This window comes from Artemia franciscana, chromosome 15 (assembly GCF_032884065.1).
Source record: "Artemia franciscana chromosome 15, ASM3288406v1, whole genome shotgun sequence".
In the NCBI taxonomy this organism is placed as follows: Eukaryota; Metazoa; Arthropoda; class Branchiopoda; order Anostraca; family Artemiidae; genus Artemia; species Artemia franciscana.
In genome coordinates this window covers 9,805,012-9,823,961 of record NC_088877.1, presented here as the reverse complement: position 1 = coordinate 9,823,961, position 18,950 = coordinate 9,805,012, and the positions used below count along the sequence as shown (strand labels likewise).

The following is an 18,950-nucleotide window of genomic DNA, read 5'->3' as shown; positions in this document are numbered from 1 at the left end:
TTCAAGCAATTTGTATTGACAGTTATTATTTACACTTCATATTTGATGAATTTATATTTATTTATTTTTGTTTAATTTTATCGAGAAAATAATGCCGAGTTTGTTCACAGGACCAACTGCAAAATTTTTAAATTGGTATGCATTTTATATAAATAGAAAAAACTACAGAGAAATAGAAAGAGTAACAAAGTACGGAGCAACATTAAGTTAAACGAACAGAAATTAGTCTGTATATGAGGGGAGCTGCCCCCTTCCCCAACCCCTGCTCTTTAGGCTAAAGTCTTAGAGTTCTTTGAAAATGCTTCTCATTCAAAATCAACGGTCCTTATGTTTGAGCAGTCTCTCCTTAAGAACTGGGACAAAAATTAAAATTTCAGTGCCAAGAGTAAGAGCTGAGGAAGGGGCAGCCATATAGGGAATAACTTATGGTTGTTATAAGTTTTAATATTGCTCCTTATTTTCAGTTGAAAAACTAATTTTGTGAAATTTAATTTCTTATTATTTTTAAAATCACACCAAGAACCACCTTCGATCAAAAACTCGTCTGGAACCCCCCCCCACAAAAAAATCCGAATGTTTCCCAATAACAATTACTACATATAAACAGTGGGCAAACGATTAGCATAGTTATTAGACCTTTCAGCTATGTTAAATCAAGTGGCTATCTCAAAATTTTCACCAGATGTCTTTGGGGGAGTAACCGGGCGTGGGAAGGGGCTAGTTGACCTCCGATCTTACAGGGCACTTAAAAAGAGCTACAGTAATTTAGGTTTCATGTCCGAATGAGCCCTCTACCAATCTTACAGGACCATTGGTTCGATACGATCATCTCTGGAAGAAAAAAGCAAATAAATGTGCACACTTGATCTTTCTTCTGGAAGAAACTACAAAATTCCGAATTTTTGTACAGATAGGAACTTGACACCTCTACAGTAGTGTTGAATCTTCCGCTGTGGTTTTCATTAAGATTGCTTAACTTTTCAGGGTTTTCCCCTCTTTTTCAAAAATAAGGAAATTGTTTTAAGGCTCGCAGGTTTCGATGGGTAATAGCAATTTTAATGAATTTTATATATTTGGAATTAGCATAAAAATCTAATTCGGTACTGTGTATTGTTTTAAGGCTCGCAGGTTTCGATGGGTAATAGCAATTTTAATGAATTTTATATATTTGGAATTAGCATAAAAATCTAATTCGGTACTGTGTATTATTATGAACACACTCAATAAGTGAAGTTAGGTTAGGTCAGGTTATGTATCTTCTATCACTATGTGTTCCTTCTAGTAAAAGTATAGTCATGTTGTGTCCATTGACGCACTGTTTTGTTATGGGCAACAACCCCTTATTCTGGAAAAATATAGTTGCCTCTTTTTCAGTCTTTGGCAAATCCCAAATCTTCATTTCAAAATCCATGTTGAGACACTATCTTCTATCACCATGCGTAATGCGTAGCAAACTAAATTGAGTTTTGTCTTTTTGGCTATGGAACCGGATTTTCTCATAAAATGTACCTGCATAGTAGTTTGTTTCACGAAAGAATCTAAATTCACTTCTTGAGTGCGTTCTGAATAATACACAAGTACCGCCAATTCTATTGAGGCACTCAGTGTTATCAAAATTCACTAATGGAAAGCCCTCACCCTCCTTCCTGAACAAAAAGCTATTTGGTAGGCTCACTGACCATAAACGTTTTCTATTGAGGTATCCAGTTTTATCAAAATTCAGTACCACGAATTGTTTGATTGTCTCTTTCACAAGCCTCTTGTTGCTTGGAACTAGAAGTGTTTTCAGGAGGGGGAGCTTATTTTCCAGGCTTGAACCCTACTCTAAAATAATTCTTTGACCCGTAAATTAGAGATAAAAATCCAGATGAAAAAGCTATTTCCCTAAGTAAAAAAAAATCTTCTACTCGTGAACTCATCTTACAAGTCCATAAAAAGCCCTCACCCACCATTCTGAACAAAAAGCTACTTGGTAGGCTCACTGACCATAAACGTTTTCGATATCCCCCCCGAACAAAGTCCTGGGTACGGTTTAGGACATATAGCCAGAGGCACTTAAATGGTATTTTGGGGGAGGTCCGAGTGAACAACCCCTCACTATCCGTATCTATTGCTTTTATTTGTTCCCCCTTCAATGAAATCCCCACACACTCATACAATTGTATACTTTTTAGCATCCTAAAGTCTTCACTGCGATTAGAAATATCTAAAATGTCTCTTACTGTCACACCCTATCCCCTCCTCCCATCTATCAGCATCCTTACTTCGAATAGCAATCATTACAGCATTGCAAAAAATCAAATTAGTCTCCAAATGCCTTTTCCAATTTTCTAATAATTGACTATTTAATATTCTGATGCGATATCTGGTTCCACCCAAATGCAGGTCACAACTCTAAATCAATAAAGCCATCTTCTGTCAAGATCTTTCAGTGTAAGGTAATCTCCGTACCTCTTAACCATGAATAAAACATTTTCCACTTTTAAATGACAAGCGTGTTTTTAAACAAAAGACTGTTAATTAATTTGTCGTATTACAAGGCACGTAATCCAAATATTTTGGCAATATTCATGCAACCATGGCCGTTAAAAATGATACGGTGCCAAAATGACGTAATAAGGATAAAAATAAGGAAGTTGAATGTCATTTGAAGTACTGTATAACAAATTGCAACCATTCTCGAAGTCCAAATTAAAAAAAAAATATAGCAATTCTGGGAACTGTGGTTAGGGGCGGATCCAGGATTTTCTTTAGCGGGGGGCGCAAAATATTTTACTCCGATAAACCTGCAAACAAAGAAATAGGCTACGGAAATCGTCGTAAATTTAATCTAGTACCTGCTAAGGGTTGAAGTTCTAATAAGTCTGTTGAAATTAAAATGATGTAAAAATATTGATACAAAAAACAATAGGTTATAGAAACCGCCCCACCATAAAAAAATGAAAAGCTGTTCAGCCTCTACGAAAAATATTATATTAATATGGCAATATGATATTATCCCCAAATCAACCACTACGTTAGGGGGGCGAGCGCCCCCCACCTGGATCCGCCACTGACTGTGGTTTAGTCCTCCCAGTTACAAGAAAAATTTGCAGGTTTTCTCGATGTTTTTATCCTGTATGGGACCAGTGGCCAGGACCTCCATCTTCACCAAGAAATTTAGGACCCAGACTGTAATCGTCCCTGCCGCAGGGCCGATGCAAGGACCTTTCAAGTCGAGAAGTGTTGTTAATCCATGAAAGATGTCTTGCTCAGGGATAAGGAATGTTAGAATACTCTTCATAATCAAAAGGAAAAGAAAAAATCTTGATGGGGATTATGACGCATGAGACTAGTAAAACTAAATTGGCTGTTAGAAATGTAATGACATCGAAAAATTTCTGGAAGCGTGAGACAAACGCATTTCGATATTTTTTTAAGGATAATATGTATTTTCATGATATATTTTATTTTCGGTAAAGCACAAAGGGTACTCAAGCCATTTTGGGGGTTGGATAAAGGATACAACAAAATAAGGGACGTACCTGGAGGGTGTTGTTAGGTAATTCAGTTACAACCATGAGTGTTCCATTACCTGCTCCAATAGCAGATCCAGGTGGGGGGACGCCCACCCCCTAAAGTAGTGGTGGATTTTGGCATAATATGTTACCATATTGAATATCATATTTTTGAACAGTTTTTTTTTTATTGGGGGATGGTTTCTATAACTTACTGGGTTTTTTTTTTGTATCAATATTACTGTTTTTACTATTTACTTACTGTTACTTACTTACGTGTGTTACTTACTGTTTTATTTTACATCATATTGATTTCAACAGATTTATTAGAATATTAACCCTCAGCAGATTTTAGATTAAGTTTATGACCATTTCCACAGCCTATCTACGGCGAATAATCGCTGAGGTTCTTCCCTTTAAATTGCTGACATTTCTTTGTCAGCAAGTTTATCGGAGTAATTCGTTCTTTAGTCTCAAGTCAAGGGTGGCAAATCAACAATTTCAGTTGAACTAAGAAATTCTGGGGTGAATTCAATTCCTCCTTTCTGTTTATCCTTTACAGACACTAAAATAACACTCTCCTTATTCCATTGTAATTTCTGAACTATTTAAATTACACAATGGTATAATTATCGTGTTATTCTTTGTTTTCGGTCAAATCATTTGCCATTTTGTTTAATTTTCCACGTGTCATAGATACTATTTGGTATATACTATCGATCCAGATTTTATATATATATATATGTATATATATATATATATATATATATATATATATATATATATATATATATATATATATATATATATATATATATATACACACTACTACTACTACTAGTACTACTAATAACTCACTAACTCACTGCAGCCCCAATCCACTTGATGCCAACACAGCTACGCACGCTCCTCCTCCAACCTTAATCTATTTAAAACCTCCCTCTTTACACCCTCCCAGGAAGTTTGCATTTCCTTTAAATCTTTATTTATGACATCCAACCCAGACAAGGACGACCTGCTTTCCGTGTATCACCAGACGGTTGGCCAAAAAGGACAATCTTCGGTAATCTGTCATCCTTCATCCGTAGAACGTGGCGTAGCCATCTCAACCTTTCTTTCATTATAGCCCTAGAAAGCAGGGTTGAACCACATTTTTCGTACAGCCTACTGTTTGAAATACGGTTAGTCAGCCGGGTACCCAGAACAATCCGTAGGCAATTTCTCTGGAAAACATCAAGTAAATTTTCATCTGCTTTTTTGAGCGCCCATGCTTCAGAACCATATTTGACCACTGTCATCACTGTAGCTTCCAATATTCTAATCTTGGTTTGCAGACTTATCTTTCTATTTTTCCAAACTTTTTTTTAACTGTGAAAAAACACCTTGAGCCTTAGCTATTCTACTTTTAACATCTTCACTGCTCCCACCATCTTTACTAATAATACTACCAAGGTAACTGATGCTCCCAACCTGATATATATATATATATATATATATATATATATATATATATATATATATATATATATATATATATATATATATATATATATATATATATATATATATATATATATATATATATATATATATATATATATATCGAAAAGAGAAATCACCAATGCAACAGCACACACATCAAAAAAAAAAAAAAAAAAAAAAGATACTGAAGGAGAAAAGGAAGATCGTTTTCCTAAGTTTATATATATATATATATATATATATATATATATATATATATATATATATATTATACATATATATATATATACAAATATTTAGCCTATATATATATATATATATATATATATATATATATATATATATACATATATATATATATATATATATATATATATATATATATATATATATATATATATATATATATATGCAGAATAGTTTATAACCATGAGGACATAAATACGGTATATGAGGTCACAATTCTCATCAGCGTCCTTCGCACCCACCTTGGAAAATCCACATTATTTACAGGTATAGTAGCAGAGAATAATTTGCTGAGCAGTTTCTAATGTCTACAGAACCTAAATTTTCGAAGCAGTTCAGGTTGACAAACTGCAGCCTACCTTTAACGGTATTGTAATTACTTGAAATAAAAAAAAATATATAAATACCGACCCTAGTAGCTTTTACATTATATTTTAGCAAGAAAAAAGAGAGCCTGCATTTTGAGAGAAGTAACTGCAAGTGTATACCGGCATATACCTTCAGAATTGTTGACAAACTGGAAATTTCGGTTGAGGTGATGCTAGCCCCAAATTCCTTCCTCTTTTGAATTTTTTTCTCACCCTAAAATCCAATGAAGAACAGAAAACTGGTTTTGAGATTGAAAGATATGGGTAACAAGTATTTTTAGAATTCAGCTTACTTAGGGCCAAAAGTTAATAACGATATACAATGATATATTAACTGCTGAATGTTGAAGAGCTGTCATTGAGTGTTTCAATCAGCTGTTAAGATTCGATCTACTTTTCAAAAATTTTTCAATAAACATATGCCCTGTGCAGAAAAAGAAAGTTCCCGTACAGCCACTCCCCCGCTCCACAGCCGGTTCTGACCTCTTACACTCTCTGCTTCATTATAGTAAAAATAATATTTCAATAATTACCAAATTATTAGAAATGTTGGATTATTTATTTGAATTCTTGCGCCCCTTAAATTTCTCCGCCAGGGATAAGTGCCCCCTCCCCAAAAAATGACTGCCTCTGCCCCGCTCCAGGTGAATAAGACAACCTCCAGGCAATGCACTCCCTCTCAAGGACTGTGAACCTACATGTGGCACTATTTCAGCTACTTTCAAAGGAGTTCCTCAATTTGATCCAAAAGAAACCCCCCAAGGAAGTCTAAGAAAATGTTAACCTATAAGACTAGCACAATCCATTGAAAATGCACCTCTATGTCCGATGTATATGCAGAAATACATTGGAAAGGGATGTTTACAAAGACATTAAAAACAGACAATTTCTATGGTGTGGCTAAGAGAATGATACAAAATCGTAAGTCTATTTGCATATCAACTCTCAAGGCCGCATCCAGGGTAGGGTTTAGTAGAGTTATTCTGTACCCCCTCCCCAAGAAAAATCCTGTATACGCCCCCGTCTACTCTGCTTGCTGATAAGATATATGCTGGTACGTCATCTGACTTGCTGGTAAGTCAGATGCACGGGGAATGACAACGTAGCTAGTAATATTGCAGTTTTTGGGAGTCGCCGGGATGGAAAATCGACGTACAAATTATGAAAACAGATGGTTCAGATCATAATGGAAAATGCTAAAAAAAATCGCCTTCGATGAGAATCGAACCTAAGATCTCTCTGAAAACTAGCCAAAACTTCTACACGTCGACCAGAAAAATATTTAGTGGAAACTCTATCGTCAATGACAAACAAATGCGTAAATTGAACTAATATTAAATTAGGATTAAATTTAACGCGAATCAAATAAAAATCTGTTACTTTCGCGATATAAATTACTTAAATCCTACTAAAAAACTTAAATACTTTTATTAAGAAAATTTTGTTATTACAAACAATAAACATTATGCTTACAATAATAATGGGCAATATGTGTGCTTTTTTAAATGTAGATGTCTGCTTTTGAAATTAATCACTGTTGAACAGTGGGGTTTAATTTTTCAAAACATCAACAAAAAAAGAAAAGAGAACTCAGCATAATAATCAAAATTACTGGGGAAAAAAACTACCAAAGTAGACTGATTATTTAATACATATCGATATTGGTTCTGGAAGTCTGTGAAATAAAGAATCTGTTCATTTTTTTTAGTAAAGTGTAAACGAGGCGAGTGACTTCAGAGTCTCTACTCCTGTTTGTGGTAAATTTTGTCCATTTTAAGTTTAACTTGTTATTTCTTTTAATTTTTAATTTTAAACTTTATTTGCTCTTCTATAGCAGAATCAGTTATTTTTATGTTTGATGTGATTATGTATTTTAATTTTTCTTCGTATTGGGTTGTTTTTCGTATGATATGACTTAGATTCTGCTCCTCTTAGATTTTAGTATGAGCCTTTAGTTTTTTTTTTGAAAACGTCCTTTAAGGTAAACTTTTTTTCTTTTTTCAATAAATTTCAAAAGCAAAAGTATTCAGGCACGTCCGGTCTTGAGTAACGAGTAAATTCATTTTATAATTCAGTACAGAGACCAAAGGCAGTGGCTTGATTCATAAGAACTTAGGGGGGGGGGAGTTTGTCATTTCTTTCAAAAAATTTGTTCAATAAAAATACAAAAGATGACTTTTTTTAATGGGAACTCTTCCTGAAAACGCATTTTTCAAAATCTAGGGGGAGGCAAAAATATAGGAGGCATAGCCCTCTCCATTGATGCCACTGCCCAGGGGCGTCGGAAAGGTATTTAGCCGAAGTATAAATGCTGCAAACTTTTGCGTAAATATAATACTCAAGTACAGGCGAACACCGTACCCGGGGTAAGCCTTTTCGCGGGAGAATATGGAGAATTCCCCAAAAATATTTCATGGAAATACACAAAGAAAATACAGGTAGCTTAAGCCAATATCGTTCTTTCTTATTGTTTCACAAATCCCCAGGAAACCCAGAAAATTCGGTTGTTTTCCCCCCATGCCTTTGATAGACAAATCAATCATATAATAAACTAGCCTTAGACAGAATACAACGAAATTATTTGCATTGTTACAGTAACCATAATGAAAAAAACTAAGCATGCATACGCAATAAAAGAGATTACCTAAAATAGCATTGTAAATTCATGAGAATCGTGACTTTAACTAAAATTGTATAGTAATTCTTTTCAACATAAAAAAAAGAATAGATATTTTGTTGCAGATCATATGGATAAATTGTGTTTACCCAAACCTCCTCGAAATATTTACGTTACGATGGAATCTGAGGCATAGAGTGGCTTCATACCACGAAATATCCGGGGGAGTGCAAAATATACTTTTCTAAACCTAATGGAAGCTTTTTTTCTTTTCTATTTCTTCTATGAAAATACCCAAAAAAGGTACTGTTTAAATAGTAGGGGAGGGGTACAACCCCCTGCTCGGCAACGCATAATGTTAATAATGTTATCTGATTAAGTAAATTTAACTTAAGACATAATCTGTCACATATAACTACCGTAGAATGGGGTTACTTAACACTACTTTTTTAATTTCTCAACCATATCTGGTTGGATACCATATAATGGTAAATAGTTTTAGCACTTCATATTTTTTACTACATTTTGTTAAGTCATAGCTTTGGTTACAAAAATGTGAAATATCTTCTTTTTTTTAATTCAAATGCAAGCGGTGAAAAATGTGGTGTCAAGTCACCCTATTTTTCAGTTAAGAGTTCATATGTTTCAATGCTATGCCTATGCTACATCTTCCTAAATCAAGCCATGGGATTCACATGAAACCTAACAAAAAACAGAGCATTTTATGTCATTTTATTGCAGAATTTGACCGAGTTGCAGCCAAATATTTAAAAAAAAAACACGTTAATTTCCTGAAAGGTTCAAAAAATTCCTATAAAATCAAAAAATGTTTCTACTTCTGTAGAAATTGTACTGACATAAAATTGTATAAAAATTTTTGAGGGTAAATTAGCAAAATTAGTATAATTAAATTATACCAAAATTAATTATAGCAAAATTAATTAACTATAGCAAATTATAGTAAAATTAATTAATTGTAGCAAAATTAATAATTAAATTATAGCAAAATTAGCAAAAAAAAAATATTGCAAAATTAGTCATGGATTTAAGTGGTTGGTTGATTGATAGCTTTTTTAAAACAGTCCGTTTTTGTGTTTCCTTAGAAACGAAAAAATGTCATAAGCCCTTGTAAGTAGCACTAGTAAGTTTGTCCACTTAAAAAAATTTTATGTTTAAACTATTTATAACACGGTATTTATAATGGTTTAAAGTCACCCCCTACATCATGAAGAAGTAATTACCAGCTTTTCTGCTTATCACATCAAGTGAAAGATGATAGTTTCATGTTCTTTAATGAATAATTTAATAAATAAATTAAAAAAGTATCTTTTGACCTTTGGTGGTAATAGTCTGGGCTTTATGCATCTGGGTATTATAGTCTGGGCTTTAAATCAACATACGAAATTCAGTGCTCATAACGAAATTTGTGTCAAAACTTCAATTAAATAGCCTCTTATAATAGCCCAGAAGTTAATTTTCAATTCAAGCTATTGTGGACTCTCAATAAGACATAGTTAGGCAACCAGGTAAGTTTAAAACTATTCTTTTACTTTTGGTGTCAAGTCACTCCGTCCTATTGTACATACTTTTGTTAGAAGTGATTTTCTGTAAGTTCATCCCACAGGAACGTATCCAGGATTTTTTTCGGGGAGGGGGTACTAAAAAACTTTTAAAAACGCATTAAAATTTGTTCAAATTCATTTTTGTTACGTTTTTAAGAGTTGGACAAACATTCTTTTTAGGTGGGAGTTCAAACACTCTACCCCTCCCCTTCCCATCGGTACCACCTTGTCATCCCAACGGATAAAAAGACAAATGTACGAAAATTATAGGAAAAGAACGAATGGACCAAATCAACAATAAATACAAAGATAGAGATAGCTATTTCAAGCAAATAGCCTCTTTTCATGCGTGGTGTAAGTGTACCATGTGCGGTGGAACAGTGGGTACTCTGAGATATGCATGAGGTGGCAAAGAGTTGACAACCCCTCACTTTCCATACCCAGTAAGCAGGATTTTGCTGGTTGAAATAATACCTAAGGCGGGGGAAAGTCCTCCTTGGATATATACAAATTTTCAAGGGTACTTTTTTGTGAGAGGTGTGCAAGAGGCCAGCTAGGGAGGAATATTCCCCATTATTTGTCAAAATTCGCCTTAAACTTGCTGTAAAAGATTTTGGAGCACCCCAAACCCTAATTACACCCATGGCTCTCGGCAGACATGCCGATATGCTGAGATATGCACTAGGTGGCGAAGAATTGACAACCCCTCACTTTCCAAACACAGTGAGCAGGGTTTTGCTGGTTAAAATATTACCTAAGGCGAGGGAAAGTCCTCCTTGGAAATATAGAAATTTCCAAGGGTACTTTTTTGTGAGAGGTGTGCAAGAGGCCACCTAGGGAGGAATATTCCCCATTATTTGTCAAAATTCGCCTTAAACTTGCTGTAAAAGAATTTGGAGCACCCCAAACACTAATTATGCCCATGGCTCTCGGCAGACATGCCGATATGCTCAGATATGCACTAGGTAGCGAAGAATTGACAACCCTTCACTTTCCAAAGACAGTGAGCAGGGATTTGCTAGTTGAAATACTACCTAAGGCGAGGGAAAATCCTCCTTGGAAATATAGAAATTTCCCACGGGTACTTTTTTGTGAGAGGTGTGCAAGAGGCCAGCTAGTGAGGAATATTCCCCATTATCTGTCAAAATTCGCCTTAAACTTGCTATAGGAGATTTTGGAGCACCCCAAACACTAATTACACCCATGGCTCTCGGCAGACATGCCGATATGCTGAGATAATAGCGAAAATAGCGACGAAGACCACACTGCCTTTCCATAACAAACAAATACAACGTAGAAACAATAGGGAAAGTTTTTTCAAGACAATGGAAATTATTTATGTAGATATTTCGGCCCTGAGATACGCACTAGGTGGCGAAGAGTTGACAACCCCTCCACTTTCCGAACACAGTGAGCAAGGTTTTGCTGGTTGAAATATTACCTAAGGCGAGGGAAAATCCTGCTTGGAAATATAGAAATTTCCAAGGGTACTTTTTTTGAGAGGTGTGCAAGAGACGAGCTAGGGATGGGTATTCACCATTATCTGTCAAAATTAGCCCTAAATTTGCTGTAGAGGACTTTGGAGTACCCCAAACGCTTCACCCATGGCTCTCCATAGGGGCAACTTGGATTTGATAAATTGAGAATTATGAGCCTAAGGAGCATCCAGAAAAAAAAAACTTTCTAGTTCACAAAGAAAAAATCTAATATTAAAGCTTAATGAACCAATGAGTAGTTTTGCGGTACTTGGGTACCTGGCATATAAATAATTTAATATGTTCAAAACCCGTGCACAATTAATAGACATGGTCTATTTGCTTCACTGGAGATAATGTCGTACCCAAAAATTAGCTTCAGAAAGGAGGGGAAAATAGCAACTAAAAACAAAATAAAGCATTATCCGACTACAGACATAATCTAATGGCAAACTCCGAAGAATATGTACATATCGTTTGGTCACCTACATACACACGTTTCTGCTTTTTAAAAGGGTTAGGGACATTGGGAAAAGTATTTATGTTATTCATTACCATAAAAGGCATATTAAGTATATTTATAGATACATACTTAGAGTTGTTTCATAAGTTTTTGTTAGGGGTGGAGGGCTACAAAAAAAACTTTAAAACGTATTAAAAATGCGTTTTTATGCACTTTATCATGTTTTTATGAGTCAAATAAACATTTCACGGCGAGTCAAACCCCCTAAGCCCCCTCCCCCGAATACACCATTATAAAAATTGTCATTATTGGTACTTAGTACTTAGGATTCCTTTTTCAAACCTTAGTACTTCTTCGCAATTGAATCTCCGGGTATTGTCTAAGTCTAACCGGCAGCCCTAGAAAATAAGTGTTTTTTTTTTTCATTTACAAGCATATATTTTTTTCATATGTAAAATATATTTAAAAAAATTTTGAAATGAGGTTTTAAACTATATTTCATAGTAAAAACAATCGATGGTTTAAAATGATCAAGTGAGGTTTTGAAAAAAAAGTAAGGTTTTGAATTATAACCCCAAATAAATGATGGGTCTAATGTGTGGCTTAAATTGTTGGACATTGTAGAGGGAAGGGTCTTCAAAATTTTCATGGCTTCGCACAAGACATTCATAAAATCGGTATTTGTGTATTATAGACACCTCACTGTTGTTCTTGATCTGTTGTAAAACCGGTTTCTCTGTGTGCACCCGGAGATAATCAGCTTAGTCCGAGTGAGATAAACTACTATGGAAGTATATTTCAATTAAATACTTAAAATATAAGTTAATTAGTATAAGTATTTAGTGTAATACGTTCTGGGCGGCCTGCTTTCCATAACTCTATGTTGTAGTTTCCATAATTTTATACTTAAAGTATTGTATTTTCATCATATTTTCACATATTTCAATATGATTGACCTAATTTTGCTTCTTGAGTGTGGTCGGTATACTACACAAGTACGACAAAATCTATCACTAAGGGGCATATTAGCTAAAAGAGACAAAAATAATTTTAAAAAAGGGTATTTTGCCATAAGGTAACAATTTTTTTTAGTCTAGTGTGAAATGTATATATTTGCTGATAAGATAAGTTCAACTCAAGAGGAGTGACAACCATGACAGGGATAAAATTTCCGAGGACACCAGTTGTAAAGCCAATTTGCAACTGCCACTTTAGAAGAAGGCTATTCAGGGCAGATCTAGGCCAAATTCTTGGGAGGGGGGGGGCACAATGTGACAAGGACATCAATAATTAACCAAATTGACAAAGTTATTTTTTTAAATGAGTGAAAAACAGAAAAATAACAAGTAACAAGGGCGCCAAAAGAAATCTTGGGGGAACAACATCCCTGGAATTACCAGTGGGTCTGTTTCCTAATGTTGGATATCTGGAGATGAAAAGTACTAAGTGTGGACCAGGTGGATTGTGACCCCTTCCGAATAGGACGATTCCGGTCACTTTAAAAAAAAATAAATGTTGCTTTGCTTGTGACATAATAGATAACACTTCGATGTTGATCTTAGAATTTTAATTTACACTTTTCTTACATAATAGTATAAAATTAGAAATAATGAGATATTTTTAACTTAGGAACAGGTAATCGGATCTTCACGAAATTTGATATTTAGATGGACCTCTTGTTTCAGAGCTCTTATTTTAAAATTCGACCGGATCCGGTGACATTTGGGGGGAGTTGAAGGGGGAAACAAAAAATTATGGGAAACGCTTAGAGTGGAGAGATCGGGATGAAACTTAGTGGAAAAAATAAGCACAAGTCCTAGATACGTGATTGACATAACCGGAGCTTATCCGCTCTCTTTGGGGGAATGGGGGGAGGGGTTAATTCGAAAAACTAGAAAAAATGAGGTATTTGAACTTACGAACGAGTGATCGGATCTTAATGAAATTTGATATTTAGAAGGATCTCGCAAATCAAAGCTCTTATTTTATATCCCGACTGGATCTGGTGCCGGGGTAATTGGAAGGGGATACCGGAAATCTTTGAAAACGCTTAAAGTGGAGAAATCGGGATGAAACTTGGTGGGAAGAATAAACACAAGTCCTAGATACGTGATTGACATAACCGGACTGGATCCGTTCTCTTTAGGGGAGTTGCGGGGGGGGGAACATAATTCGGTAATAAGGAAAAATTAGAAAAAGCGAGGTATTTTTAACTTACAAACGGGTAATCGGATCTTAATGAAATTTGATATTTAGAAGGGCCTCGTGGCTCAGAACTCTTATTTTAAATCCCAAAAAGGTCCAGTTAGATTGGGGGGGGGATTCGGAAGGGGAACTGGGAAATCTTGGAAAACACTAAGAGTGGAAAGAGCGGGATGAAACTTGGTGGGAAGAATAAGCAGAAGTTCTGGACAGTCGATTTTCAACCCGTCTCAGATCTGGGGACATACAAGGGTAGAGGGGGAAACGGATATCTTGGAAATCGAAAATCTTGGAAAACTCTTAGAGTGGAGAGATCGGAATGAAACTTGAGTGGAAGAATAAGCACACGTTCTAGATACGTGATTGACAAAACCTGACCGGATTCACTCACTTTGAAGGAGTTGGTGGGATTTCTAGCGCTTTGGCGAGTTCAAAAATTAGCAAAAGTTATAGGTATGTGATTGACATAAGTGGACCAGATCCGATCTCTTTGGGGGAGTTGGAGGGATTTCTAGTGCTTTGGTGCCCCAAGTTGGGAATCATGGCTCTGGAGGAATTAAGAGGTTCTGCAAACTAAACTAAGGGACCCACTGGATACGACCATCTAACTATGTTCTTTAGCGCAAATTCCAATAGGAGTTGCGGCTGGCATATTTTTTTTTCATTTCATGAAACGGGATCAAAAATTTGTCGCTTTTTCATTAAAAATGTATATCATATTTTCAGGAATATTTTATAGAATAAGGATATGGAAGCCATGAAACTTTTTTTTTGCATTTTACGTTTCTTCTGGTTGTTTGTAAATTCCTTAAAATTAAGAAAAACAGTACCTGCAAAGTTAATTACCCCTAGTCTTTTTTGGAGGAGAAAAAAGACGGGGGACTTGATGAGGCGTTTGACTTATAGTCTGCGAATAAGTAAATCCTGTCCATGATAGAGAAGATTGAAAAAAACCTTGAACCCCCCAAACAGCTTTATAAATCCGATGGGATTTAGCCTTAGACCATGTGAATAAAGGCTTCGATCAACCAATAGGCTACAAAAGCAGAAAAAAATGTTGCGTAATCACGGTGGTTTAAAAAACTTCAAATCTCCCTCGGTCCGGACTCCAAGCTCTCTCATTGAGAAGTCAAAATTGGGGAAAATATTTGATTAACTCATTGATGAGATAGCTAAAAAATAGACATTGGGGCCTACCTTTAGACACAAAACTTCTTCCAGAATCTAAATATAACATCCATTTGCGTCGAAAATGAACTTTACCTCAACCCTTCCTAATGTGCAAATACATAGACTTCCTTCAATTGTTTATATGCAATGAATTTTCCATTATTTCGATAAACCATCAAATAAATTTGAGGAAAAGAGTATATTTCTAGGCTGAGCACTAGTAGCCTAACGACGCAGAGGAATCAGGTCGACAGTTTACCCCTTATTTCGAAACTAAACTGCATAAAAGAGTAAAATCTAGCAACATCCTGGTAAATATAGGCGTACAATTTTTTTGGCCGAAAAAATATCTTTTTTCAAACCTTTGCTCTCCCTCCCCTGAAAAGCATCCAGCGACTTAGCCTAAATAATGCACAAGACAAAAATACCTCCACTCCAGGCACCCCAATAGGGTGCCGCAATTGAAACTGCGCCAAGCAAAAACGCCAGCACAGCAAAAGTCTGTGCTATAACAGAAACAACATTCCTTTTGCTGTCCATGTCCTCATCTTGAAAATCTTTTTGTGGAATTTTGACAAATTAACAAACACTCTTCACAAATAAATCACAACTTTATCAAGCATCGATTTGTGCATATCCGCAAATAGCGCGTTTTCGGTACAAATATATCCAGGTAAATTTTCGGTACAACTTTCGTAGGAGACTCCAGGTAAAAACTGGAATTTTGAAACATAACTAAGAGAAGGCTAGCGGCGCAGTACCTGCCTTCAGGTAAATTGCTCCAAGGCAAACTATTTTCCTTTTAAATGAAATTCTTTTTACGTAATGACAAAACATTTTTTATAAGGTCGTTGGCTGACTCTAAAAATTATAGCGTGAAGAATAAAACACCAAGTCAATAGGTTGAAGTTTTTTGCTAAGATTAATTTATCTACAGTCTCTTGAAGTATACACTTGATCTAAATCAGACGAAATGGAGGACACCTTGAAGCATCGACGTCAATTAACAAAGATTTAGGGGGGACGGTAGAGTGTATTTTAGAAATCCGGGGATGACAAATTGCCATTAAAAAAAAAAAAATTTCAATGGAACAAAACCTAAATAAGTTTTTTTCCTAAATTTAGTGGTGGGCATGTCCCCTTCCCATAAAAATTACTGCCTATATGAGAAGAGAGAGGAGGCTTCATCTACTAGAAGACGGAACGTTACCTTTGCCCTTCAAAATTATATGTGCCCGTGCACAAGGCAGAACTGCTCACGAGGAAATTACTTAGGCTAATGCGACTTGATGTAAATATTTAATGTATTTTTATTAGTCGTGGGGGTTCACCGATTCACCCGCTTTTTGCCACCTCGCATATATCTCGGAGCGCCATGTGTACCATGCTGTTCGCCCAGGCGTGGCAGAATTCCACAGCCCTTTGCGCATTTCGAAACTTGCCATCAAGGCTGTATCTAGAGAGGGAGGTGGAGGTACGAAGTTCGAATCCCCCCCAAAAAATAACAAACTGTCTGACTCATAACAATATAACAGAAACGTATATTCGTAAAGAGTTTTTCATCTGTTTTTTAATTTTTTTTTGAGACTTCTACCCCCTCCCCGAGCAAAATCCTGGATACACCCTTGCTTGCCGCACTTTCGGAACGCTTGCTACGTACCAGTACGTGCAGTAGCGTAATTTCGTCAAAATCCTAATGGGGAGGGGGGGCAAAGTTTGAGCCAATTTTCCCAAATCAAGTGAAAATGACAGTAATAACTGAAAAATGAATCATAATATATTATCATAAAGGCAAAGATATACTGAAGAAAACTGACCTGTTTCTCTGGATATGTTCATTATGCAGAATAATCTTAATTTTGACAAGTCTTTCTGCAGAAAGCAAATTTCAGCTGGAGGGCAAACTGGAGCTCGGGGGGAGGGGTTTAAAACTGGGTCTGGAGGGGGCATTTGCCCTCTTGCCCATAGCAAATTATGCCCCTGGTAGGCGTGCGTGACTATTTAAAAGTTGGCACCCCCTTGATTAGTCATATTTTTTTTAGGTTAGTAGGATTAGTGCGAAGATTTACTGCCTCCCAAATCCAACGAAAGAAGCAAGGGTAGGCTAAAGCACGGAGTTGAAAAGAAAACTATTAGCACTCTAAATTTTTTATTGTATTTCGCTTCATTGTAGTAGCACAAGGGCAACCCCTGCTCTTAAGGAATTGTTATAAATTGCTTGACTGAAAGAATTTGGACACCCTTGTTAAAGAACCAGTTTGTTGGAACTACCGTTTAAACCTAAAACATTCAAAACAAGGCCACGAATACACAAAAGGATTTATGTAGCGAATTGGACCTGACCTTAAAGGCCAGAATCTATTAATATGGTTTCTGTGTGTTCTGTTTCTCAAGATACCGGGAATTTTAAAAAACTTGAATTTTTCATATAAGTTTTTTTATTAAATTGATAGAAAGTTTACAAGAGCCTTCTTTCCACAAAAGAATGACCGTTGTTAGGGTAAAAAAAACACACTTCCCCACTTCACAGTCCTTTAAATATACAAAGGTCTTTCGTACTTAAAGTACCTTACATAGTGAAAATGACATCTGTGTTAGAATTGGTTAAGTAAAGGATTAAATAACGACGCATATCTTTAAAATTACGAATTTTTTCTAGTTTTTGCTCCTTTTAAGTTTTATTAGCTTTTCTTTTTGTTTTGTGAAATACATAAATTGTTTCTAGTTTTTTTTCGATTTTTAATATTTTTCTTAATGTTAGATATCCTTTTTAATAACATTGTTCCTTGCAATTTTTGTTTTACAGAATAGTTAATAGTCACACTGGCAAACTGTGAATTATTCATTTTGGTTCACCGTGTCTGAGTTTTTTTTTATTCTTCGTTATTCTTCTCTGTTAGTAATTACATGAAAAAACTAGTTTTTTTTTTAACTGAAAGCAAGGAGCGATATTAAAACTTAAAACGAACAGAAATGGGTTGTCCCCTCCGCAATCTCTCGCTCTTTACGCTAAAGTTTGACTCTTTGCCACAATTCAGATTTTTAAAACAATTAAAAGCTTTAGCGTAAAGAGCGAGGGATTGCGGAAGGGACAACCCATTTCATATACGGGGTAATTTCTGTTCGTTTTAAGTTTTAATGTCGCTCCTTACTTTCAGTTAAAAAAACTAGTTTTTTTATGTAATTTCTGAACGTTTTTGAATTAATGCATGTTTGATTTTGGCACTCCACACATAAATTATTAAAATGAAATTTGCATATTAATTCTTTTTTGGCTAAATGGCTTTCTCTTAATTTTGATCAGACGCTTTTGAGAAATAAGAGGTGGAGAAAGCCTAGTTGCCCTGCAATTTTTCGGTTACATGAAAAGGCAACTATAAATCTTAATTTTTAACGAATTTTTTATTAGTAAAAAATATACGTAACTTAAGAATTAGCTTACGCAACAAACTTTTATATTCTTAAATTTTTATTATGTATATGAGGGGGTTTGTACCCTCGTTAATACCTCGCTCTTTACACTAAATCGTAAGTTTTGTCCTAATTCTTTAAGAATGACCCCTGAATCCAAAAGGCCGTAGAATAAATAGTTGTAATTACTAAAAATACTATAGCATAAAGAGCGAGGTATTTACCTCCTCCTAAATACCTCGCTCTTTATGCTAAAGTATTTTTAGAACCCCTCATATGCGTAAGAATCTCTGTTCGTTTTAAGTTTCAATGCTACTCCTTACTTTCAATTGAAAAAACTTTTCCATGTTTATTTTTTCATTGTTTTTTTTTATAGTAATTTTAGAAAATCCTGTGCCCTTTTCATTGAATTTCTTTTCCCCCATGACATATGTCTCCAAGGATAGATTCTCCCACA

At 35.3% G+C, this 18,950-nt stretch overlaps 2 protein-coding genes across 2 annotated transcripts in view; one reads left to right on the top strand and one right to left on the bottom strand.

Annotated features, from left to right (window-relative positions):
* Window positions 1-15,801, bottom strand: part of LOC136036025 (uncharacterized) — a 65,273-nt gene extending 49,472 nt beyond the window's left edge. The window contains exon 1 of the mRNA XM_065717951.1: window positions 15,511-15,801. Within this exon, the coding sequence (XP_065574023.1) occupies window positions 15,511-15,622 (112 nt within the window). The 5' untranslated portion in view covers window positions 15,623-15,801. The remainder of the gene's footprint in view (window positions 1-15,510) is intronic.
* The window catches only part of LOC136036029 (general transcription factor 3C polypeptide 5-like), a 508,607-nt gene that overhangs the window by 196,288 nt on the left and 293,369 nt on the right, over window positions 1-18,950 (top strand). The window lies entirely within an intron of this gene.